Below are 25,621 nucleotides of genomic sequence, written 5' to 3'. Positions count from 1 at the left end.
TTTGGTGAGCCGCTTACTTTTGATAGTTTCCAGGTTTTCTCCACGTGTGGATCCTGGCTCTGACTGTGGGCCTGTAAATCCTGTCAGGCTGATAGATGTCCGTCATCGTGTTCCTTGGCTGTTTCTTTAGATCGGGCCACAGCACGTCGCTCTGTGAGATCGTCACCTTTCACGTGAGACATTAATAAGACCTGGTCGTGGCTGATAACACTGAACTCGTTACTTTTCCCCATTAATAGAGTAACATTTAAAAACTGCATTTTGCATTTACTCGAGTTATCCTTGTCTAATATTAAAATGTATCTGATGATCTGAAATGTGCATGATAAAAAAATAAGAAGGAGCAAATACTTTTTCACAGCACAGTAACTTTATTGCTTCTTGATGACGACCTTTTGTTTTGAACAGTCGGCGCTGTGGGAAAATTACTGAGTACAACAGTCTTCTATGTTATAAAGAAATTAAAGCTGAAAACAAATATGGCTAACATGACCTCTCATTGTCTCAGGAGGTTTAAATCAGATATGCAACAAAAACCTAGAAAAAGAACATTGAATTCCATGAACACTGGATATATGATGCAGAGTGAAGACTGCTGCATGTAAGGCAGGTGTGCAGTTTGTAGGCAAAATGAGATAATACTTAGACAATCACAGTAAAAATCATTAACACATTGTGATATATGGGGGGGGGGTACAGCATGTTGCAGCGTAAACCTTCTATGTGCCGCTAACCTGACGTCTGTGAGCTGATGAGTCCTGATCAGTAAAACCTTCAAACCAACTCATCAGCTTTCAGATACTTAAAGTGATCGTGACATACAGACTCCATAAATATAACAGAGGTGCTCTAATAATCAATCTACTGTCAATATTACATAATGATCTAAATCCAGAAAGTCAGAACAACGTAACAGGACGAAGGCCGTCACCACAGCATGAGTCTTCATCATGACAAAAACTGGGAACTTTTCTAATCACGTGTGTTTTCTTGTTGATGATGCGTGTCCAGCTTTGGGGAGTCTTCAAGCATCGCTCACAGGAATGAAGCTCACAGTTCATCCCCATCATCGGCTTCCAGCAGGGATGCACTGGCCTGTCTGAGAGCTCATATAGGAAGCTTCCTTTGTGTCGTTTTGTTATTCTCCTTGAACTTACAGCTCCGCATCACACCATCACTGAACGTCGACTAATGTGAGAAAACAGAAATGTCAATCTGACACACATCAGTGAGTACAGTATGGATATCAGTGCATCCCTGTGGCCAGCAAAGCACTACAAAAGACCACAGTGCATGCTTTAAGAATCAGAGCAGGACAGTGAAAACGTGCAGGCGCTGGAGCTGCAGTCATATTAAACCCACACACACGCCACATGTGCATGACTACCAGTGTTAAAGAACGCACTCCTGAAGCCCAGTGTGTGGATCAAATATGCTCTCTCTGCTAATGAGGAAGCAAGCAGCCCTCCACAGCTGGATGTCACCTCTTCTTTCGTGATGGCAACAAATGGGTGTGCCAAAGTGAACATAAGCGTGAACTGAAATTTTGCAGACAGTCCGCCTTAATGAACAGCGCTCGTCTTTGGCACCGTCGAAACGAGAAGATGCTGTGTGAGTTACGACAGCAGATGTGGATGAAACGGTCTGAGCTTTGGGAACAAATGATTAGACGAAGGCAGTGCTGACAGACTGATATCAGCCAGCACTGGTGCTGTTAAGTGTTGACAACAACGTCTGAAGGCCACTGCGTGTTTCTTACCAAACGTGGCTCAGGTTCCATGAGGTTCTCTGCGTGAGAACGCACAGGAACCGAGACAGCGGGGACTCTCAGTGAGCGGATAATAGCAGCCAGTTTAGCAGCTTTCTACAACCCTGACCACAGGTCCTGACCTCATGCAGCAAACAGTCAGCAGACCAACATTAGATGGAGCTCAGGTTGCGACTGCCTGCATGCTCTGGAGCCCCGCTGTCAGCCAGGAAGACCTATCTGACGTCGTTGAGTTGCCGGGCCACCGTCAGGATCTCCTTGGCTCCTTTGCTGAGCAGTAAGTCGGCCAGGTCGACGCCGAGCTTCTCGGCCTCGTCCTGGACGCTACCTGGGATCTTGTTGGCCGTGACTCCCACTCGCTGGACCTGCTCGTCCACCTTTTCTGAGCTCTGTGGCAGAAACGCACGTTATTATGAAAACAGGTTCCTATGTGCAACGAAGGTAACGTGGCAGAAACACAATGCACGCAGCTCTTACCTGGGTCCCCACAGCGATGCTGACCTGCATGGTTTCCTTCAGGCTGTTTGAGCCATCCAGACTGTATACCGCCCCCGTCAGGTACAGCTGCAAAAGCATACAGGATTTCTCCGGGTTACTCACACGTTCAAACAACAAGCTTTTAAAATCAGATGAGAGCGGGCCGCTGCTGCAGAATCAAATAGGTACCAGTACAGGACTTGGTTTGTCTCCATATTCATGCGACTGCTAATGATTTAAGGATAGTGATCAGTCACAGTTAAACTTCTGATTATCATATCCCTGCATTTATAGTTCAGTCGTCTTGCAGAAGCCTGCTGAGGCCCAGCATGCAGCGCCCATCAGCTGTGACCTGAAGCACGCCACTGCATCAACAGTATTTATTTATTTATTGTCATTGTCAAGAACAATGAAATTGCGTTTGGGGCTTCCATACAACCCAAAAAAAGAAGAAAATAATAAATACCCCTTAAAACCCAAGTGTACATATTTAACCCAGTGTGACTCCAATGCAATAAGACAATCCTTAGCAATAATGTTCGTAGAAATTCAGACAAAGACCTGAGAAACATGACAAAATACAACAATGCAACCCATTCAATATTATTGTACTGTGAGATATGATATCAGATATGATAGTTATCTATTTAAGAAAGGGGGGGGGGGGGGGGGGCAGGAGGGGGAAGAGAATAAAGATATGATGCACCAATGCAGACCAGTTCATTGCTATTAAGAAGTTGGATATGGTTATTGTCCTAAAACCTAAAACTGTGACGCCACAGCAGATACAACAGAGCAGTTTTCTTTGATGAGTTAAACTGAGCAGGAAACATAGCAGCTGTTTGATATCATCACTTGTGTATTAGGGGCGATCGTGGCTCAAGAGTTGGGAGTTCGCCTTGTAATCGGAAGGTTGCCGGTTCGAGCCCCGACTCCGACAGTCTCGGTCGTTGTGTCCTTGGGCAAGACACTTCACCCGTTGCCTACTGGTGGTGGTCAGAGGGCCCGGTGGCGCCAGTGTCCGGCAGCCTCGCCTCTGTCAGTGCGCCCCAGGGTGGCTGTGGCTACAATGTAGCTGCCATCACCAGTGTGTGAATGTGTGGATGACTGGATGTGTAAAGTGCTTTGGGGGCCTTAGGGACGAGTAAAGCGCTATATAAATACAGGCCATTTACCATTTATTATTGATACTGTTGTGATACTTCTGGCCATTAGTATAAAATATGAGTATTTGCCACTTGGTGCCAATAGTCTGTTGAGACACAGCAGAGTGGCAGGAAATACTCCCACAGCTGCTACGAGTGGCAGATAAAGTGTGTACAGGGCTGGATCTGTAGCTAACAAGAGCACGATGTATAATAGTACTGAGCCACAGTCACTAACACTCTTACCTGGGAGTCCTTTACTTGGGTGTGCACAGCCACTGGGACACTACAGCCACCCTCCTGCAAAAATAACACACAAATAAATGATAGAGTCATCACAGATTCACACAAGTGTGTGTGTGTGTGTGTGTGTACCAGGCGTCTGAGGAAGGCTCTTTCAGCTATGCAGCGCAGCACAGTGTCAGGGTCATGAAGGATGGACACCATCTCTAGGATGTCTGCATCTCTGGCCCGAACCTCCACTGCCAGGGCCCCCTTAAAAACACACATGCACCTTATTGGGAGCCATGAACAACCACCCGCCCTGTGGATTCCTGACCTTTCCACTCGGCAGTTCCTACCTGTCCCACAGCATACATACAGTCTTCGGGCTCCAGGATCTACCAGGGGGAAAGAATCACACTGTAAGACTAGAAGTGCCACCCACATGCTGCATATAACCACACAGTGTACCTGGCTGATGCGGCTTTCCCAGCCCATCCTCCTGAGGCCGGCAGCTGCCAGGATAATGGCGGCAAAGTCTTTTTTCTCATCCAGCTTCTTCAGCCGTGTATTCAGGTTCCCACGCTGAACACTGCAGCTCAGGAAAAGCCCACCAAACCCAGAAACTGCCCACTCAAAACCCACTGGATAATGGCCGTCATCATCATCAACACAAGCGCAGTGTGATCACAGTTTGGGACTGTTAGCAGCTGGATATATTTCCTAAACATCAGCTGATGTTAGCCTCTAGCTTGGCCTCTTTGTGTGTACTTGTTTAGCCCGACTCTGTTCACACACTAGTCAAAACCAGTTTGTGAGTGTTTGTGACCTGCACTCCAGCGTCTGTAATAAAAATAGTATTCGCTAACACTACACAGTAACCACACGTGAGAAAATGATCATTTACCCAGAAGATTATGGCTGCTTGTGGTGTAGTAACATCCAGGTAATTATTGTCCTTCTAATTAGCCATTATGGTGTTGAGACAGCAGAAGGTTGTGTGTATGGGGAGCTGGTTTCCTCTGTGCAAACAGCTGATAAACACAGGAACAGCGCGACTGCTCTCAGGAAGGATACGATGTCTTTGAAGTCCAGGTGGGGGAACCTCTTCTTCAGCTGAGCAGCTCGGCGCAGCGAGCTGGTGCCAATCACACTGCACAAACGAAGTCCAGTGTGTTAGCCGTGAGGAAAGTGTAAGCAGATATAAGAATGCATCGATCAGGTCCCTCTGACTGCACCTGTTCTCTGGCAGCGTGTCCAGAGTCTTCCCTGCATGGCTCGGATGGAGGACCACTGCATCGTGGGGGTTTTCTCTCCTGTAAGACGCACAGATCACAACCACAAATGCTGCAACGATCTATGACCCCAAGCATTATTTGACTTATTGTCCCAACAAAGGACGAGCTGGTGCTCCGCACACTGCGTGGCACCTTTGGTACACCTAATCCTCGAAATAACTTGTTTTTCATCGATTTTAAACTAGCACAGTGTAACTGCACACACTACACCAGGGGTGCCCAGTCCCCGAGAGTTACCGTCCTGCAGCTTTGAGATGCATCTTTGTTCTGACACACCTCAATCAAATGAATGGCTTGTTATCAGGCCTTTGCCACACTTGATGGCATGCTGAAGAGGTAATCAAACCATTTGATTCGGCTGTGCTGGAGTAGGGACGCATCTAAAAGCTGCAGGACAGTAGCTCTCGAAGACTGGGACTGGGCCCCTTGTACTATACCCTTCATCCTGTGAATCAAAAGCATGAAGTGGAGCCCCGGAGTCATAAAAGGTTATCTAAGAGCAGAACGTATTCGATTACCCGTGTGAAGACCTCGAGGTGCCGGGTGCACTGAAATTGTCCTGAAAAGAGTAAATGCATCCAAAGTAACTGTAAGAGTCAGAAGTGTGTGAGTGACTCACTTCAGCACAGCTCCGATGGTGAACCCCGGAGGCAGAGTGGTGGGAAGGTCTTTGAGGGAGTGAACAACCAGGTCGACCCTGAAGCACACACAGGATATGCACTCGCATGTATGAGCTCCACAATGCAGCCATTTACGCAGCAACCAGAGCCCACCTGCTACATCTGAGGCTCTGCATGCACTTCACATGCTCCTGTGGACTAACACCACACAGCTTTTCTGTATTTTCTGTTGCAAAACTCTTGAAACTAGCAGGTTCCTATACTGGTATTAGGCTGCTTCTTCTTTTAACCATTAAAATGTGCACATTTTACAGGCTGCTGAGTAACTATTCGAGCTGAGCGCTTCTGAAGAAGAGAAAATAGGAAGGAAGTGTGAAGCAGTGTCAGAGGTCACACTTACTCATTCCTTTCCAGTGCATTCTCCAGCTCTTTGGTGAACAAGCTCTTCTCACCAATCTGCAGGAGACAGATTCCCATTAACTGCTTCACATTTATCAAGAACCTCCATGCAGCGTTTGGTCTGCACTGTTGCTCATGAAGCAGTGAGCTCATGTCAGCGCTGACAAGACTGTGTAGGTGGCAGCAGTCATGTCCGTTACACTTCCTGGAAGCCTTACCTTTGACAAAGCAGTATCGAGGATTTTGTCTCCTGTTGTTGACATGGCAACTGGAACACAAAAGATTAGATCATGAGACGAGTCGACAGTAACGCATGCTGCACTTTTCCCACCCTATAAGATAGGGCAGTGAACGCACCGTCTCAGGCAACGGACTGGAAACTAGTAACAAATGTAAAGACACAAAATGTTGCCATTAATCCTGTTTGTCTACACAATGGTGCTGTTGGTAATTTAGCTTCTAGGAACAAGTTTCAAATCCTCAAATTTGAGAACTTTTTTCTGAGCATCAAAACCTGAGAAAAACTGGCTCTCCCTCCTGAGAGGGATCCCTGTGAGCACTAAGCAGCAGGCATTTATGCAATATTTGGACATCATGTAAAGCCATTTTGTTCCTGCTGAACAGCTTTAATGCTGACTTCTTGCAGTGGGAGGGTGGACGACAACAGAAAAAGTAGAGTTGCTGAATTTGGTAGCAGACTTACAGGTGGTGGTATCGATTAAATGTGCAGATCCATATAAAGACTGCTGCATCCGTTTTGTGTTGGTTCAGTCTCCAGAAAAAGGAAAAACCCAGGAGAAAGTACTGAACATGAAAGTGGGCTGACTGTCTGCAAACACTGAAATACTTTTTAACGTTTTAGTTACTGTTTTCTAAAAAGTTACCATTCCTCTTTATTTTAATCAGACTTAAAAAAGAAGAATAAAACTGGCATTTTAAACATGGTAATATTCTGGGCCAATCAAAATCGCTATCAGTGCACGCTGCCTTTTAATAGGACGATATATTCAAAATCACTGCTTGTTCTATGTAATATGATGGATTTCCTTTTTTCAATAATTCCTGGTTTTTAGTTTCCATCTGTGGCTAAAAGCGCAGGAACAGTCTAACTGGACTGCTGCTCGCGTTCAGGTTCAGTGACGTTTTCTGGAAACACACGAGGTCACCAGCTGCTTTGAACAAAGACACAAACTTCAGTGTGTTCAGTGCGGTGCGGATGGAGTGACAGCGTGGACAGATTCAGACTCAATTTTAAGACTTAAGCTGTAAGAACATGTGTGTAATCCATTCACTCTGAACAGAAACATGGAGACAGAGCAGAAACGCTGCACAGACAGAGGGGCTGCCTTCTTACCGATTTCTAAGTGGATGTCAGGGTACAGCTCTTTCAACGTCTCGGCCACGCTGTCCGTCTGGATGCGAGCCAGCTGCAACAGAAGATCAACTCATTGCATTCACTGTCCTTTCACACGTATTAAATCAGCAGAACAGAGCAGATGACAGACAGTTATCATAAAAACACACTCGTCAGGCAGGATTGTTTTATCTCTGTGGAAAGGAGGTCCAGGCGGCTTTCAAATCAGATAATTCACAACCGACACTCGGGATCTGTAAGTTCAGCTTTACATTAGAGTCAAACCTGCCTGAATTTGAAGCTCCTGATTGGATAATAATGTAATACTCACCTGGCTCTTGCGGGTTCCCACTCGAATGACTCGGCTAACTTTGCCGTTTCCATCCTGCCGGAACATAAAACCAGATCAGCCACAAGATTTTACAAACACTCGCTCGCTTCCGAGATGTATTCCTCATATGTTCAATCAGCACAACACTGTTACACTTTCTGACTTAAAATACGAATGAATGATCCCTCTCTGCTGGCCTCACCCTGATGTACTTGTAAGGTCCTTCCTCCATGATCCACACTGAGCTTCTGCACTGTAGAGGCTATTGTGTGCTGTGTGTCTGGGACTGACTGCTGCGTCCTGGTAAGGAGCTTTGCTGAGGTCATATAGCCTCTTGCTACTAAACAGTGTCCTTTCTTACTGGACCCAGCTGACTCCTCCCCCACTAAGGACCTCCACCTCTAATATCTCTGGTTCCCACAGATAAGTGTGTCTTTTCAATGAGTCCGTTACAAAAGGCAGTTTAGGAGGGTCCTGGTTACAGGGTGTGGTCACAGGGAAGAGTGTGAGTGGAAACGTTCCTCTTCAAACAGAAATATCCAGATAACACTGCTGGCTGTTTTTAATCAGGGACACACAAGGCTGAAATAAATGCAAAGATGCAAACACTGCTCAGAGTAAAGACTGATCTTAAGCGTGTCACTGGAAGTCTTTATTTCCTTGTGATCCTGGTCAGACTTTAATAGCAGTGGCCGAGTAAAACAAAGTAATACTTACGGGAGTATTTCCGTATTTGCTAATATGATGTAGTTTAAAACTAAAAATGTTGTTTAATAAAAATAAATGATAATCTTCAACAGCACACAAGATGTTTGATTTGACTGTTTGTTTTTGACTAGATGACTTATTATACACGTTTTAATTATTAATGAAAATAACTGATAATTCACTCATTTCTGTGCGCGCTACATGCAGATTACATCGTTAAATTATTATTCTTACTATTAAATCTGAATTATTTGTAACATTTTCTTTCTTTTTACTCATTTATTTTTCACCTGACCCGTGCACGTCTCAGACATAACCCTGGGTATTACGAAGGGTAAAACAAAGACTGAATTTCCAGCCGTCTGTCCGAAAACTGCGTCCAAAAATCGATCAATTTGTCATGTATTTACTCAGCGCCTTTAGAAACATACCTGTTATAGTGTAGCCGATGTTAGCAGGTGGCGAACATCCATTCGGCACCAGTGACATAACAGCCAAGTGTCATTTTAATAAAATGCTGAACTTTTAAATGCGTTCACCTCCAAGTTTATCAACGTAACTCTGAGGCAGGAGCAAAATCAGTGCTGCCCATTTCACGAGGGAGGAATATAAAAGCTTAAGTGAACTCAGTATCAGTGTCTCTGAGTGACTTCAGTCTGAGAGGGGAAAACAGTGGCGGTGGGGTTTTTCGGTGTCTATAGCTAACACGCGGAACTCTAAGGCTAGCAAATGAACAAGCAGGCAGCCTGTAAGGTTAGCGTTCAGTGTTTCGGTGCCAGCACTCTGTTTGGCGGCCTGCTTCTAACCAACGCTGATCTTAACCTTCCCAAATCAAACTAAAACGTTTAGCTTTTTACAGCTACTGTCTGTCACGTTTGACACCGCCCCCTGTCCAATGGAGAGCAGAATCCGCAGACAAGCACAAACGTCAGCCAATCAACGAGCCCTACGTGATGACGAAGTTTACACACAACGCGTGAACGCTGAATGAGCAGCAAGTCTGACAGAACAGTGAAGAAAACCTACCTGAGAACTAGCTTCTTCCGACATGTCGGTGATTCGGTTGAGTCCGCCGGTGTTGCGCGAATCAGCAGCGTGTTTTTCTGGACACAGAGACTATTAGAGACACCCAAACTCCTGGATGAGCTCCGAGCACTCGTCTCAAACAGCTCCGCGTATGAGTGAGCGTGGTGGCTATGATGTCATCGGACCGGCTAGAGGTCATTTCCTGGTCCCGCCTGACCTTTCTGCTTCTGCGGGCGTGGGTGCTCACATCCACGACTTCAAGTGTGACTATGTTGGAAGTTTAAAAGAAACAAAATTGTTATTGTTTAAGAAGGGAAAGCGCAATAATTGACTTCCGGCTGCTAAATATCCGCCGGTAGTATTAAAATGATTACTTTAAAAGCTGACGTCTTGTGTCATGTTTTTGTGATCTGACGACGTGGCCATAAAAACCTGTCTGTCAACTTTGGACTTTTATGCCAACTACCATACACACCTGTGGGCGTATCCAGTGCGTCAGTGAATTCACTGACTGGGAGTAAATATATTACACGCATATTCTTACGTTGTTACTGTATAATTTAATGGAACAGTGAAATATCTGTTGATTGAAAAACCAACATCCTCCGCAGTGAGATAAATACAGGATCGCGCGTTCCTCTTCCTTTTTTTAAATGGCGACACCTAGTGACCAAAATAAGTTACTGCAACACTGTGACGTGTGTAGTTTTTCATGCTAGGGGTCTAAAATGAGAACCATTTCCCCTCCCCCTGGGTGAAAGACGCATCGATGTGTTCACACTCCAGTGACGCAATCAGACAGCAGTATCACGTCCAAAGATACTCAGGTATGCAGACTGGAGAAAAGAGCAGGCAAGGATCAAACTACCAACCTTCTGACTGGTAGAGGACCTGCTCTACCGCCCGAGCCACAGGCATTGCGTATGACAAACATGTAAACAGTATTCCCATATGAATGTTGGATTTATGTCCCTAAGAACATTCTGAATATCTTAAAGTGTTCCTGCCACCAGCATCTTGCTTACGTGTGCATTTACATTAAATGAAAAATACTGTCTGCTCAAACTGCAGCACGGTGGCACAGGGGTTAGCACTATTGCCTGAGTTCAATTCCACCATCAGGCCGGGGTCTTTCTGTGTCGAGTGTGCATGTTCTCCCCGTGTTTGCGTGGGTTCCCTCCGGGTACTCCGGCTTCCTCCCACCGTCCAAAGACATGCAGCTTGTGGGGATAGGTTAATTGGATAATCCAAATTGCCACTAGCTGTGAATGTGGGAGTGAATGAGAGTGTGAATGGTTGTCTGTCCCTGTGTGTTGGCCCTGCGACAGACTGGCGACCTGTCCAGGGTGTACCCCGCCTCTCGCCCTATGACAGCTGGGATAGGCTCCAGCGACCCTGAAAAGGTTCATCGGAAGCGAATGGATGGATGGATGGATGCTCAAACTGTCTGCTTAAAATGTTCTACCTCATCTATAAGCTATCAAACCCATTATTTTCCATAAACTAAAATATTTCCTGCTACACTCATCCCCCATGCAAATAAAGAAGTCTGTATTCTTTTCACTACGTGATCAAAATATTAACATACTAATTAATATCAAATATAAGTGAATATTATTATGTTAATATTAACCTAATAAAACATGCTAATGAAAGGCAATTTTTTTCTTCTATATGTTTAATAATTTATTAATTATCTCCAGTAATTAATCTTCTGTCTGGGCATTAATCCCACAGTCCAAAGACATGCTCAGGTTAGTTTAATCAGATAACTCTTTATTGTCCATGCACAGTCACACCTGCTAACAGGAAGTTGGAAATTGATTGTACGTGTGAATGTTGTTTGTCTGTGTGTTAGCCCTGTGACAGGGTACCCTCACCCATCAGAACTGGAATAAGCTCCAGCTTAGTCGTGGAACTGCAAAAGCAGAAGGATGGATTGTTGGAGTATGTTTACTTTTCTTTCTTTGATAATAATAATAATATTATTATTAAATAATAATATTATTATTATTAATATTATTATTATTATTATTAATAACAATAATAATAATAATAATAAACGGAATTCAACATTTTTGTAACTTAAACTTAAAAGACAACATTCAATTCCATAATATATCTGACTTTGTTAAACATGTTAGTCACATTCCTCACACGCTTCACAGCCATCGTTAGTTCGTTGCCCCCCGTCCGGTGACAAATGCCCAACGAGAATATTTATGTTTACAATTAAGGGTTAAAATGTAACATAAAGAACGTAAGGAGGACAACAAAGAGAAAAGACTAATTGTATCATATGTTGCATTAGACTGTGACGTGTTCACATCACGGAGACACAGATGGGATGAATTTGGTGTTTTGACGATGGTGGTGGAGAGCGCTGCCTGCACTGAGGACTGTAGCATATCATTCTTTTTTATACGACCCCCTGTGTGCTTTGTGGGTGAAGACATTTTCATCCCGGAGACCAGCCCCATCAGACGTGAAACGCTATCACTCAGAACTACTCTGACAACCTCTCTGAATAATATTTATGTGTTTGCCAGGTTACTGATACGCTGATAAACGTTAAAAGTAATCGCGTGGAGGTAATTTGTGGTCAGTAGTCAGAAGTCTGAAGAAGAAGAAGAAACGCTGGTGGAAGTAATCTGAGTAACTTCTTTTTGCAACAAGGCCAACATTTGGGGGCCCACGTCATTGGTTTCCACGGTGGGCTGATCCAGCGGCTCTTCCGGTGGAGACGTGGCTCTGCGCTGCTGCCATATTGACGCTAACTAGCTAACAATCACACAACTAGAAGTCAGCTGTATATTCGCACCTTGCTATTCCAGAGGGACGAGGAATCACCAAAGCAAGAAACGCGAGAGACTGACGACCGTCGTGCCGTAGAGAGAGACCACAATGGTGAGTGACAGTCGAAAGTGACCATTATTTCCCTGCCTTTTATCGGGCCTAGCAGCTATCATAACATTGGCTAGTAGCTAAAGCTAGGTATGAGCAAACTAGCTTCTCCCCCCCTCATGAACGAAAGAAGACAATTAATAAACGGTGCTTTTTTTATCGGAGCCACAGTGATAGCGACATGTTCAGGTGCTAAAATCGAGTAAATGAGTCGTCAAAGTTGAATTTCACCTGAGTGAAGCGCTTTAGCTGTGCAGTCCGTGCTGACGTGAACTAGCTTTGCGGGCTAGCGCTAGTTGTCTCCTGTCAGTAGCCGGATCCGTGCAACCACTGCCTGCTGTCAGATTGTAATAAGCCAGGTTAAACCGACCCCGGCTCTGCGACATACCCCAACTATACGTACAACTGTGTTATTATAGTTAGCTAGTGTCGATGACTTCGATAACCAGTTGCTGCGCGTCTTTATCGAGTTCACATCGGTGCGATCGGCTCTTCCATTTCTATTGTCAACGTGTAATCAATGCAGTTCCTCCAGTCATTTAGCACAGCCACGTAAAGCGTCCGTTTATGTCAACCATTGTTATACTCATTATATTAAACGACCCCTGATTCTTTTATAAGATCATTTTCCATTGTGCTAACATCTGCACCAGTAAGACACGCTCACCTAAGAGAAAGGCAAACAGCGGTTAGTTCATGTGCATTTAGTAATGTCCTCAAACAACTACAGCCGTGTGTAATCAGGAGAGCACCAATATATCAAATGACAAGTACTCTCGTCTGGTTTTTCTGACTTCACTGTATCGCTAAATATCAGAATCAGCTGATATTGTCCTACCTGAGTGTAGGCCACATCAGGCTAGCATTGGATAATGGCTGACTTAGACTTCTACAGTGGATATTTGAAGAGCCAACGATGTAACCTATGCAAGTGGCCAATGTTATCAGCATTTGTGTGCTGGTGCATTATGTGCTAATTACATTGTGCTCGTTTCCTGGGTTTTATATGCAGTGTCACCTATGACGAAAGCAAATAAGACTTTTTGCTCCTGAGTCTCCACTCTTCAATGTGAAGCTTTTCCTCTTCTTTGTACATTTCCTCATGTTCACTCTGATAGTTTTGTCAATCTTCCTCCTGTAATTTGATGAAATGTGTGTTATTATTTACTATGATTATTATTCCTTATATGTAGATGATTGATAAATCAAATCAAAGACTACAGCAAAAAGTAGCAGAAATTCACAGGAGGGATCGGTGGTATTGAACAGTCACGGTTGTTTCTGGCTGTGTCAACATGACGTTACATTTTTAGGCAGGAGCACATCAGGTTAAGATGTATTAATGTCTTAATGTTGGTTTAAAATGGAGCACTGTAACAAAAAATAATTTCCCCCAGGGATCAAAGTATTCTGATTCTGATTCTGATGTAGGGTTTCCAAGTAGTTTGCAGTCACAGTGTACCTATGTGGTAGATTTCCTGCTGATGAATGAATCCTCAGTAAGTGTGATGAAGATCTGCAGTAGTGTAAACAGTTCTGTTTTTTTTGTTGTTTAGTTTTTTCTTGTTTCTTTGGAATAAAAGAAGAAAATATTACATGAAACAAAAAAAAATTGAATGTTGACATTTGCTGACCTCCCTTTTGTTATTATGAGCATAGATGTTGGTCCGATTACTGCATCTTTAGTTGTAATAGTTCAGGTCTGTGGGAAACTAAAGTAGTGAAATTCCTCTGTACCCCTCAGGTGCTGTTGGCAGCGGCGGTGTGCACCAAGGCCGGCAAGGCCATCGTATCGCGGCAGTTTGTGGAAATGACCCGGACACGGATTGAGGGTCTCCTAGCTGCGTTTCCTAAACTGATGAACACGGGCAAGCAGCACACCTTTGTGGAAACAGACAGCGTTCGCTATGTATACCAGCCACTGGAGAAGCTCTACATGGTCCTCATCACCACCAAGAACAGCAACATCCTGGAGGACCTGGAGACACTCAGACTGTTTTCCCGTGTGGTAAGCGCACACAGGCAGGCTTGGATAGAAGTCAGTTTGCAAAGAGCATTTAAGTACATGTTGTCTGACATGTCGACGAGGTGACCGGTCTGGTAACAAAGAAGAATAAATGTAGAGACGTGTCACTGTATAAACCTGTACGTTCTGAACGTTACAGTAAGTGTACATGATGGATGTAGCTTCTTTGAAACCAGCTGTGATGAACTAAGGGTGATCTCACTGTAAAAAGATGACTAGCTAGCAGCATGTAAATCACAAACATTAGCCGATGAGCATACCTTGGGTAATCCTCACACCCAAAATAACTCATATTTACATAATGGGCTCAATATTTTATTCATTATGGCCTGAAATTAGTCACCGAGCCCATAAACTCACCAGCTGTTTACCTGGAGACGCCCCCTGGTGGCCGCTGAAAAGAAAGCAAAGAAAGATTACAGACTTCTCTTTGTTGCTTTCCCACAGTTTGTTGTAGTTGGGCATGAAAGGCACGTTTGTCTTGAATTAATGAAGAAAGAAAAAAATCTAATGACTGAAATGATGTTAAAGTGCGAGAAGCTGAAATGTGAGGTGGAGCGATGCTTTTGCTGCCAGCCTTTAGGCAACACGGCCACTGAACTTCATGCTGACTGAAGTGATGAAGTCAACAGTGTTAGGCTGTTAATGCAATACGACCATACGTTTGTATTACAGTAGATGTTAAGAGTCAGGCTTCAACAGCAAAAAATATAAAGGTTTAAAATACAGTTTTAAAAACACTGCATGTACAAACCAGGAAAAAAAAAAAAAAAAGTAATTATTGAAGTTCTTACGTTGAAACTGCCCTCAGCAAGCAGCTGCTCTAATCAGTGTTACTGCATCATGAGACTCAAAGCTCCTCTGAAGCTCTAAACACTAAATAACAGCAGAGGACAAAACACTGAAGATGTCTTTGTAGCCTAGCAACAACACGTGTTAGGAAAAAGCGCTCTGAGTGTGAGTCCACGTTTCCTTCCAGTGCAGGAAGCACTGCCTGTGGACACACAGCATTACGCCACATTTTCTTATTCATCACTGTGTTTAAAAGGCCACTGTGGGCCTTGTTTACCTACAGTTACTGTTCAGCACAAAGGCCCCTGTCGCCAATAAGGAGAAACAGCTGTAACACCTGGGTCCCCGTTGCTGTCTGTTTGATAGGCCAGCCAGTATCCATGCGGTAAACATGTCACTGTTGGCATATATCATTTTTGCATCCTCTGCTGCGAACTGTGAGGACACGGTAAGAAGGAAATCTACATACAGATGTCAGTTTTTCATTGTGGGGAAAAGCTGTGAATCCAATTGATGCTTTGTTGTATTCAGTCACATGTTGTTGATGGTGATAGAAGTGGGGCAGATGATACCAGTTAATCTGTATGGAAGCTGGTGTGCAAATGAAGATTAGGTTCTGGGAATAAATAAATGGTGTTAGTAAAGTCTGTCAGCAAGAACTAGGCTACAGTGGTGCTTAATGTGTCCTTATTGTATCCTTATCCATTAGTTTAAATGAATCGCTCCTCCCGTCTGTTCCAGATCCCAGAGTACTGTCGTGTGCTGGAGGAGAGTGAAATATCGGAGCACTGTTTCGATCTGATCTTCGCCTTCGATGAGATCGTTGCACTGGGCTATAGAGAGAACGTCAACTTGGCTCAGATCCGCACCTTCACAGAGATGGACTCCCACGAGGAGAAGGTGTTCCGCGCCGTCAGGGAGGTGAGATGTGGCTCTGCCTGCCTCGTTGGATTCCTGTTGAATTATTCAGGCAAATTAGAAAGAAGCACATGGAAAGTTATATTACACAATTATTATTTGTCTTGTAAAAGAAACAAAATGCAACAATTGGAGTTTAGTGATTTTTCAAAGCTTAATAGAAGGAGGGAGATGAAGGAGAATATGAGACGTACACACTGTACAGGCTAAGCAAAGTGTGATGAACCCGCATGGTTGACAACACAGCTGCACAGTCCTATATTTTCCCTCCTTCAGAGTAACTGTCAGCTGTCGTGCTGTGACTGTATTAGCGCTGAGCGTGCTGTTCTGATCCCTGCTCACTTTCTTTTGTAATCCTACAGACTCAGGAGCGCGAGGCCAAGGCAGAGATGAGGAGGAAGGCCAAGGAACTGCAGCAGGCCAGGAGGGACGCTGAGCGCTCCGGGAAGAAGGTGCCAGCTTTTGGCGGGTTTGGCAGCGCTGGCATGACCAGTGTGTCCTCAGGGACCATCATCACAGACACCATCATCGAGCCAGAGAAGCCCAAGATCACAGCGGCTCCAGTCAGGTACAACTCAAGTTTGTATGGGAAGATTTTGTTGTGGTTGCACAAACAGTGGACTGATTAGGCTGATGGGACATGGTGTTTGTTTCTGTTCAGACCAAGTGGACCCAGTAAGGCTCTGAAACTGGGGGCTAAAGGGAAAGAGGTGGACAATTTTGTTGACAAGCTCAAGTCTGAGGGTGAAACCATCATGCCCACCACAGGAAAGAGGGGATCCGATGTTTCGAAAGTTCTGCCCCCACCAGTCAACATGGAGAGGTATGCCCTCATCATTCAGTGCTGTGTATTCTTCTGGGACTGGCTGTTTTCATCAGGCTGTTGCAGTAACGACATCTGAACTGTAATCACGACACATTTATTTACTTATTCTTCTCATTTGTGGCAATCCAATACTTTTACCTTAAATATATAAGTTTCCCTGTTAAAGTCAAATAACAGAAGGATAAAGGATGATGTCATTACAGGTCGAGCTTGGCATCAGTGCGCCCTCACCTAGTTGTAAAACTGGTTGCATGTACATTAATTAATCTCCTGCTTTAATGCACCACCCAGTTAGTGACACGAAACAAACACACCCACAGTGTGACAGGTGCATGCTGGGTACAGGTGTGTGCTGGGTGCGGTTAACAGGCTCATAGATGTCTCTCAGTGGGTCCTAAAGTTATAATTGTTATAATTGTATTATAACTTAATTCTAACATTGTAACAATGTAACATTTTCATAAGTGAGGCTTTTTAATTTGTAACAAAGTGTCCAACAGTGCAGCACGCCTCACAGACAGGCTGCTTACAGACAGGTGAAGAAAACGGACGGTTACAAATCTCCTGTTTCTCAGCGCATGTGTGCGTGCGTGTGTCTCACTGGTGTAACTTCAACTTCATGCTAAGATTCAGTCACAGTGTCATCTCAGTGCTGCTTTCTTAAAGTGTGTGTGGGTGATTTGACCTGCAGTGTGCATCTGCGTGTGGAGGAGAAGATCACGTTGACCTGTGGCCGTGATGGCGGCCTACAGAACATGGAGGTGCTGGGTATGGTGACGCTCCGAGTCACAGACGACAAATATGGACGCATCCGCCTGATTATCAATAACAATGATGGCAAAGGATTGCAACTGCAGGTTGGTTTATCACACACACGTGTGCAGCAGACAGTGCTCCACTGTGTATGTTATGTTAAACACATAACTCAGTTTTATTTACATTACATTTGTTTTTAACCATAATCGTAATTTTGAAGTGCGTTTGGATTTCAGCTGTGTACCTGAACGTTGAAGCTACAGTTATATGAGGAGTCTATATCCACGGTCCCCTATTTACAGGGGCTCAAACACAATCCAGCAAACAAAGATAATTATTATGTTTTAAGAAATATTTCTGTGAAAGCACACAAACTATGTTAAACGCTGTCACGAGCATGCCAGAGCAGCAGGTGGCGCTATAAGCCCGCATTCAGAAAACACAGAAGTGAGCAGTGTAATGTTAAAAATGAGATGAAGGCAGACACAGCAGTGTTTTTCCTGGTCGACAGGTAAACACAGAAATTCCTTTCAGGTTTGGATGACTGCATGTTTTTGGTTTACAGCAGCTTGCAAATGCAAATGTCCCTCGTCAAAGCAATTCCAGAGACTTAAGCTCTTCACTTTGTTAAGAAATGATGAAATGGTAAGAAGAGCGTAAGCCTCTGAGTCTGTTCTGTTTAAAGTGACCCAGGCTGTTTTGCTGTGATGTTTGACAGTAAAAGATCTTTATTGAAACGCGTCTCGCCCTCTGTTTCTTAGACACATCCTAATGTGGACAAGAAGTTGTTCACAGCTGAGTCTGTGATTGGCCTGAAGAACCCGGAGAAGTCCTTCCCTCTTAACAATGATGTGGGTGTGCTGAAGTGGAGACTACAAACCACAGACGAGTCCCTCATACCTCTAACCAGTACGTCCTGATGTCTGCAGCTCCTGTCCTCTTTAAGAAAGCACACTGACAGTGGTAGTAATGTTTGTTTCCCACAGCACAGGATGGCATCTGTAGACAGTGTTTAGCCGTACATGTGTGCCCAGTCTGAGCTATTCGGGTTGATGTATGACAAATACAAGCGTCGCATATCCTCAGTGAAGAAGTTAAATTAGCACGCTGTGATTTCTGCCTAAATGTGAATATTTAGTTAGCTGAGTAGCTGCGTAATGATTTCATTAGATAATGGGAGCCTTGATGTTAGATGGCTGTGTGGGAAATGTTGAAGATTGCCACTGGCACTTATTATCATTACCAGGGTTTTAATAGTTTTGCAATTTTCATTAGTTTTTATTTTTATTTAGTTTTGACTTCAGATTTTCAATTTTATATCAGTTTTAATTAGTTTTTACCATTTGTTTGCTAGTTTAGTTTTTATTTTTTGAAAATCCTTAGTTTCAGTTTAGTTTTGATTCGTTTCAGTTATAGTTTTAGTCGTGTTTGCAATAATTAAGTGTAACAAAATCCCAGTTTCATCATATCAGTCATGCTCTTCTGCTCATCCTTGGGTATGTTGCTATTCCAGCTACCTGCACCCTGCACAGGTCGCCTGTCTGTCGCAGGGCTAACATGCAGAGACAGACAACTCACATTCCCACCTATGGGTTCTTTAAATAAATAAATAAATAAATTAGGGCAGATGAACAACCATTGATACCAGGCAACTATAAAATGTATATCTTGGCCCCAATGAGACTATTAACTCTCGCAGCACCGGGTGTTCGTAATTTTGGTTCAAGTGAATTGATAAACTCTTTGAAGGCAATTGACTCACACAGTTATGTAGATATCTCTGTCCTGTTGTCTCGGGATGCATCACGCTGCCTTGCCTGGTGTTAGCTTCTGTTTCTGGGGATGAGGGTTGAGTGTGCTCCCTTCTCAAGGTAAGCTAGGTTAGCCTTCTTGTGTGAGCTTTTCAAGTGCACTTTAAGGTTTGTGGGATTTTTTTTTCACTTTTTGTCCCTCATAATTTGTCTCTTTCCACTACAAGACACTTGCTTTATCCAAACACAGTCATATTCAAAGTAATCCCAAATTGGACTCTGGCGCTTTCTCCCGACTTTTCCTGACATGATTCTGCGCGTGGACGGAGCAGCGACACAGACGACTCGACTAACGTGCTGCCACCTGCTGGCATAATGAGACACAGCAAGAAAAAAATCTGGAAACTAAACTTCATTTTCACCCTTGACTATTGTATGACACGCACACATCAATGAAACTAAACACATTTTTGCTATAAATTCAGTTAATTTTAGTTTTGTGAACACTCATTACAGTTTTAGTTAGTTTTCCTTTTTTGTTTTTGTTTTTATTTCCATTAACGAAAATGTTTTTTCACTTCTAGTTTTCGTTATTTCGTTAGTTTTCATTAACGATAACAACCTTGATCATTACTGGCATGGCTGTAATACTGCAGTAAATATTGCGCTGCAACCTGTCCGACTCTTCCTCCTCCTCACTGCAACCTGACCGACTCTTCCTCCTCCTCACTGTAACCTGACCGACTCTTCCTCCTCACTGCAACCTGTCCGACTCTTCCTCCTCCTCACTGCAACCTGTCCGACTCTTCCTCCTCCTCACTGCAACCTGACCGACTCTTCCTCCTCCTCACTGCAACCTGACCGACTCTTCCTCCTCCTCACTGCAACCTGACCGACTCTTCCTCCTCCTCACTGTAACCTGACCGACTCTTCCTCCTCACTGTAACCTGACCGACTCTTCCTCCTCCTCACTGCAACCTGTCCGACTCTTCCTCCTCCTCACTGTAACCTGACCGACTCTTCCTCCTCACTGTAACCTGACCGACTCTTCCTCCTCACTGTAACCTGACCGACTCTTCCTCCTCCTCACTGCAACCTGACCGACTCTTCCTCCTCCTCACTGCAACCTGACCGACTCTTCCTCCTCCTCACTGCAACCTGACCGACTCTTCCTCCTCCTCACTGCAACCTGACCGACTCTTCCTCCTCACTGTAACCTGACCGACTCTTCCTCCTCCTCACTGCAACCTGACCGACTCTTCCTCCTCCTCACTGTAACCTGACCGACTCTTCCTCCTCCTCACTGTAACCTGACCGACTCTTCCTCCTCCTCACTGCAACCTGACCGACTCTTCCTCCTCCTCACTGCAACCTGACCGACTCTTCCTCCTCCTCACTGCAACCTGACCGACTCTTCCTCCTCCTCACTGCAACCTGACCGACTCTTCCTCCTCCTCACTGCAACCTGACCGACTCTTCCTCCTCCTCACTGTAACCTGACCGACTCTTCCTCCTCCTCACTGCAACCTGACCGACTCTTCCTCCTCCTCACTGCAACCTGACCGACTCTTCCTCCTCCTCACTGCAACCTGACCGACTCTTCCTCCTCCTCACTGCAACCTGACCGACTCTTCCTCCTCCTCACTGTAACCTGACCGACTCTTCCTCCTCCTCACTGTAACCTGACCGACTCTTCCTCCTCACTGTAACCTGACCGACTCTTCCTCCTCCTCACTGTAACCTGACCGACTCTTCCTCCTCCTCACTGTAACCTGACCGACTCTTCCTCCTCACTGTAACCTGACCGACTCTTCCTCCTCCTCACTGCAACCTGACCGACTCTTCCTCCTCCTCACTGTAATCTGACCGACTCTTCCTCCTCCTCACTGTAACCTGACCGACTCTTCCTCCTCACTGTAACCTGACCGACTCTTCCTCCTCCTCACTGCAACCTGACCGACTCTTCCTCCTCCTCACTGCAACCTGACCGACTCTTCCTCCTCCTCACTGTAACCTGACCGACTCTTCCTCCTCCTCACTGTAACCTGACCGACTCTTCCTCCTCACAGTAAACTGCTGGCCGTCAGAGAGTGGGACTGGCTGTGATGTCAACATTGAATATGAGCTGCAGGAGGAGAACCTTGAGCTCAATGACGTGGTCATCAGCATCCCTGTACCGTACGTACTTATTCACAAAATGTGTATAAGAAGAAAACTGTTACTCTGTCACATCCCTGTCAGTCCTGTGTATGACCGACATTCCCGGTGCTCCTCAGGTCTGGAGTGGGAGCTCCGGTGATCGGTGATCTGGATGGAGAGTACAAACACGACAGCAGGCGAAACATCCTCGAGTGGAGCCTACCTGTCATTGATGCCAACAACAAGACGGGCAGCCTGGAATTCAGCATCGCTGGGCAGCCCAATGACTTCTTTCCTGTCAGCCTGTCCTTTGTGTCTAAGCGCAACTACTGCGACATCCAGGTGGGTTGCATATGATGGAGGCTGACTTCAGTGTGAGGGACAGAAGCTCTGTTTAACTGAGGAGCACATTTTCCACAGAAGGTCTTCGGTTCTCTAAAGTGAATCGGCCTTTAGTTTAATACGTGACAAACGTCAGTAACTTCATAATTCAGTTTTATTTATATAGAAGCAAAGAACAAGTCCCCTCAGGGTGCTTTTAAAGTAAAGAGCCTACAATAACAGGGAGAATACCCCAACAATCACTGTGCTGTGAGCAAACGCTTGGTGACAGTTGGAAGGGAAGAAACCTCCAGCAGACCCAGGCTCAGGGAGCAGCGAGTGGTTGGGGGTGAGGGGAGGAAGATGGGAAGAGATCATTAATAACTGGGACTGAGTGGCCCTGGGATTTGGGACAAAACACATGTTGTCCACTTAAGACTGTTTTGTTACATAGTAAGGCAGGCTAATGTTAGCTGTTGGCTAACATTAGCCTGCCCCAAAAAGTCACTCTGTGGTTTTTGTTTGCTTGTAACTAAAGAAACAAAACAATCCAAGTTTTCAGTGGATCAAAAAGCTGAATGGATGTTTAAGAGGCCACAGAGTGTGGCGTGAGCTTAAAATCCAGATGACAGTGCTGTGTGTTCGTCCCTGTGATAGACGGAGTAGCTGCTGCTAACAGACTCGTGTTTCTCTGTCCACAGGTTACCAAAGTGACTCACGTAGACGACGACAGCTCCATTAGATTCTCTTCAGAAACCTCCTTTGTCGTCGACAAATATGAAATCCTGTAAACCTGTTCAAAGAAAAAAAATTGAAAAAACAAAATCACCAACAAAAAAAAGTCTAAATCTATGCTTCACAGAAAGATTGAAGATCTCTCGCCTGCCCACCCTGCATACACTATGAGACTGTGAACATCGACAGGACTCAGTCAGCCCTGGGGCGAGGCCTCTTCCTGTGGTGGAGCGTCGCAGCGGTGGTGTATTTATATGTTTGTATGAGAGGATCATCTATATATAGAGTTAATTGAACCGGCAAACACACACACACACAAACACACACACACACAGCAAACTTGTGTCCGCCAAGCAGAACTGTAAATGGGACAAAGTAGAGGATGACTGCAGGGGTGCAGGAGAGCCTAGCGGTCAGGTAAACCCTGGCGGTAGACCGGGCCACTACACTGAGCGCTGGTTGTTTAACTGCCCACCCTGGTGTTCATGCATCCTCCACAACGCTCGCTCGCCGGGATTCTCGCTCTTTCTTTTCACGTTTTCTAAACTGCAGAATAGTAGCTGTCTCAGTCGTTATAAGCCTGACTTTGTTTAATCACTAAACTGTTGTGATCTGATGTCTTGGTGTCGTTCTTCATTCAGCTTCTTTTGTTTCTCTCTCGTGCTTTGAATTTTGTTTCTCCCCAGATTTCTGTACACGTGCTTAAAAAGGAAAACATGGCTGTACTCAGTATGTCGCCTGTACTGTGTGAGGTCATCATCAGCAAAGTTCTCCTTTTATGTTCAACGTGGATACATTTTTTACTGTTTGCTGTATGTTTTTGATTGTTTGCCACTAATCTGGAGGTTGACAGTAAAGAGCAGGATTTGTGAGGGACTCTCGGCTGCGCTGTTACCAAACAGCAAATACATTTGACTGTTGCATCTGGAGAAAATGTTTTTTTTTTTTTTTTATGGTAACACCATTACAGCCACTCCTTATTTTGTCAAGAACAGACTGTGTGTTAACCTCTGGTCCATTTAAGTCCACCTCTCAGCTATCAGATATCCAAAAACAGGACTTTGAAGAAAAGCCCAGAAACAACACCCCAGCCCCTAATCTACCATCCCACAGGAGCGCTCACGTCTCCGATGGCAGTGGGTGCAAGTTGGCACACAGATCAGAGGCTGCCAGCCTGATGCTCCACTCGCTGCGCTCACATCCCAGCTCAGCTCTTCTGTTCTCACAGTCATCCTTTACTTTATTATTCACCGTAATGAGTTTGTCTTTCATGGGTTTTTTCCTTTTTTCCCCAAATTTGTACTCACCAAATTGTCGCAGTGGTTTCGTAGACGTGAGGTGGAAGTTGACGACACGCAGCGTTTTTAACTACATTACTGAAGGGGAATCTTGACATTCCAGTGTACAATTAGAAAAAAAGAATCTTTAATGGAATAAAATGTATTATGGAAAATGTAAGTCTGACTTGGGTTTTTGTTTCAGTGGGCCTGTCATAATTAGGTCGTTGTGTGAAGAAGAAATCGTGTTTGTCCTGTTTGTGTTGTAGTGCTCACTGCGTTGGTTACTGTGTGAAACAGAAATAGCCAGCACGCCTGTTATTATCAACAATCAGATTAACCACACCCACTCAGTCTGCTGGCATTTGAGGCGTTTTTCTCCTGATGACCAATGTTTGCCTCTAAGCCCCCAGCTGCTCTGATCCCACAGGACTTCACTCATCAGGATCATGAGTGGGGGTCACAGCAGCTTCTGTGTGGCTTTTTTATTGAGTGGTTGTTACTGTTCCTATCAGCTGGAGGCAGCATCAACAACACATTTTCACCCGGAGCGCTGCTGCTCACTGGATCTTCTCTCTTGTAGAGCTGGTTGTGTGGGAACATCCCAGTAGATGAGTAGTTTGAGACCAGGCTGCCTGGCTCCAGCAGCTGTGCCGTCAATCTCCTCATTCTGATGCTCAGTGTGAACTTCAGCAGGTCATGTGTCCTCACACGCTCCTCGCCTGTGCAAAGGAGAGACAACATTATATACATTGAATAAAATAAAACAATCTGGAAATTTGACGTTGTGTGAGTGGGTGTTAAAGAGTCGAGTGCTGTGGTGAAGGTGAGAAGCGTCAGGCTGGGGTGTGTTAAGAACGAGTCCTGTCTCGGTCACTTATGCAGGGGGGTTCTGGTTTAGGAGGGATGGCCTGAGCATAGAAGCTCCTCTTCAGCCTCTGTTTTTGCCCAGATGGTGTGGAACCTTCTGCCTGATTGCAGAAGCTGGAACAGTTCACTGCTGGGATGGGACGGGTCCTTCAGTATCTGAGCTGCTCTGGTCCAGCATCTCCTCGTGCAGATGTCCTGTAGGGAGGGGGAGCAGCCCTACGATGCCAGATTCTTCACTTCCTCCATGTAGGCCGCCTCATTGTTGTTAGAGATGGCGCCCAACATCACCGTGTCATCAGCAAACTTCACAGTGGTGTTGGAGCCGTGGCCAATATAATTATTAAAACTAATGATTGATGGTAAAGATCCAGAGCATGGCCTGTACAGTGACGCATCACACAGCCTGCAAATGTGTTTGTGCTTCAACAATGGTTTAAAAGTTGAATGCAGCAGTTGTATTTGTAAGTGAGCACAAATCATCTGCAGCACTGGGCCGAGTCTACGAGGTTCTGTGTAAGATTCTGTTATATTAGCACGAGAGGTGGTTTCTTTAAAACAAACCTGATTCTTTTCTGCTTTGCTCATTTTTCTCAGGCCTTTGTTTGTAAATGTACATGTAAGCCAACACAAGTCAGTTTGTGTGTAGAAAACAGATTTACAGGCTGAGCGTATCATGGATGGCCAGCATGTTTCCTCCACTGAGATGTATTAAAAGCTCTGGAAACATCGATACAGTTTCCCTCAGTGGTCCAAGGAACGGTGAAGCAAAGTAAAACTGCCACATTACAGGATGTTCATGCAAAGCTGAGAGCCGGTACTGCCACCAGACTCCACTAAAGTCTGTCCATCGCAGAACTCTGAGTCCAGCAGACACACTGATGCTGTGTTTGGATCATATGTTTGTCCTTAAAAACCTTTACAGATGGAAACGTGCCCGCTAAGTTTCAGGAGCTCGTTC

The 25,621-nt window shown here is 44.9% G+C and overlaps 2 protein-coding genes across 4 annotated transcripts; one reads left to right on the top strand and one right to left on the bottom strand.

Annotated features, from left to right (window-relative positions):
• Positions 1-351: 351 nt before the first annotated feature.
• Positions 352-9,728, bottom strand: LOC113036025 (porphobilinogen deaminase). Of its 3 annotated transcripts, none has more exons than XM_026192034.2 (14): positions 9,349-9,728; positions 7,615-7,668; positions 7,284-7,356; positions 6,148-6,197; positions 5,931-5,986; positions 5,530-5,607; positions 4,851-4,928; positions 4,690-4,765; positions 4,084-4,197; positions 3,972-4,010; positions 3,766-3,885; positions 3,637-3,690; positions 2,246-2,332; positions 352-2,157 (listed from the first exon to the last, which is right to left on the bottom strand). In XM_026192034.2, the coding sequence occupies exons 1-14, from the start codon at positions 9,370-9,372 to the stop codon at positions 1,984-1,986; spliced, it is 1,077 nt and encodes a 358-aa protein (XP_026047819.2). In that variant the 5' UTR covers positions 9,373-9,728; the 3' UTR covers positions 352-1,983. The 3 variants fall into 3 exon arrangements, with proteins under 3 accessions (XP_026047819.2, XP_080144899.1, XP_080144898.1); XM_080288773.1 differs by lacking the exon at positions 9,349-9,728 and adding an exon at positions 8,754-9,193; XM_080288772.1 differs by lacking the exon at positions 9,349-9,728 and adding an exon at positions 7,817-7,971.
• Positions 9,729-12,057: 2,329 nt separating this feature from the next.
• arcn1b (archain 1b) lies at positions 12,058-23,974 on the top strand. The gene is made up of 10 exons (XM_026192029.2): positions 12,058-12,255; positions 13,997-14,260; positions 15,812-15,991; positions 16,351-16,556; positions 16,650-16,811; positions 17,506-17,671; positions 18,332-18,479; positions 21,391-21,499; positions 21,598-21,802; positions 22,483-23,974. Exons 1-10 carry the CDS (start codon positions 12,253-12,255, stop codon positions 22,570-22,572), a joined length of 1,533 nt encoding a protein of 510 aa, XP_026047814.2. The 5' UTR covers positions 12,058-12,252; the 3' UTR covers positions 22,573-23,974.
• Positions 23,975-25,621: the final 1,647 nt, after the last annotated feature.

This window comes from Astatotilapia calliptera, chromosome 14, assembly GCF_964374335.1.
Source record: "Astatotilapia calliptera chromosome 14, fAstCal68.1, whole genome shotgun sequence".
Classification (NCBI taxonomy): domain Eukaryota; kingdom Metazoa; phylum Chordata; class Actinopteri; order Cichliformes; family Cichlidae; genus Astatotilapia; species Astatotilapia calliptera.
Note: the sequence above shows the minus strand (reverse complement) of the source record. Positions and strands in the feature narration are given on the sequence as shown.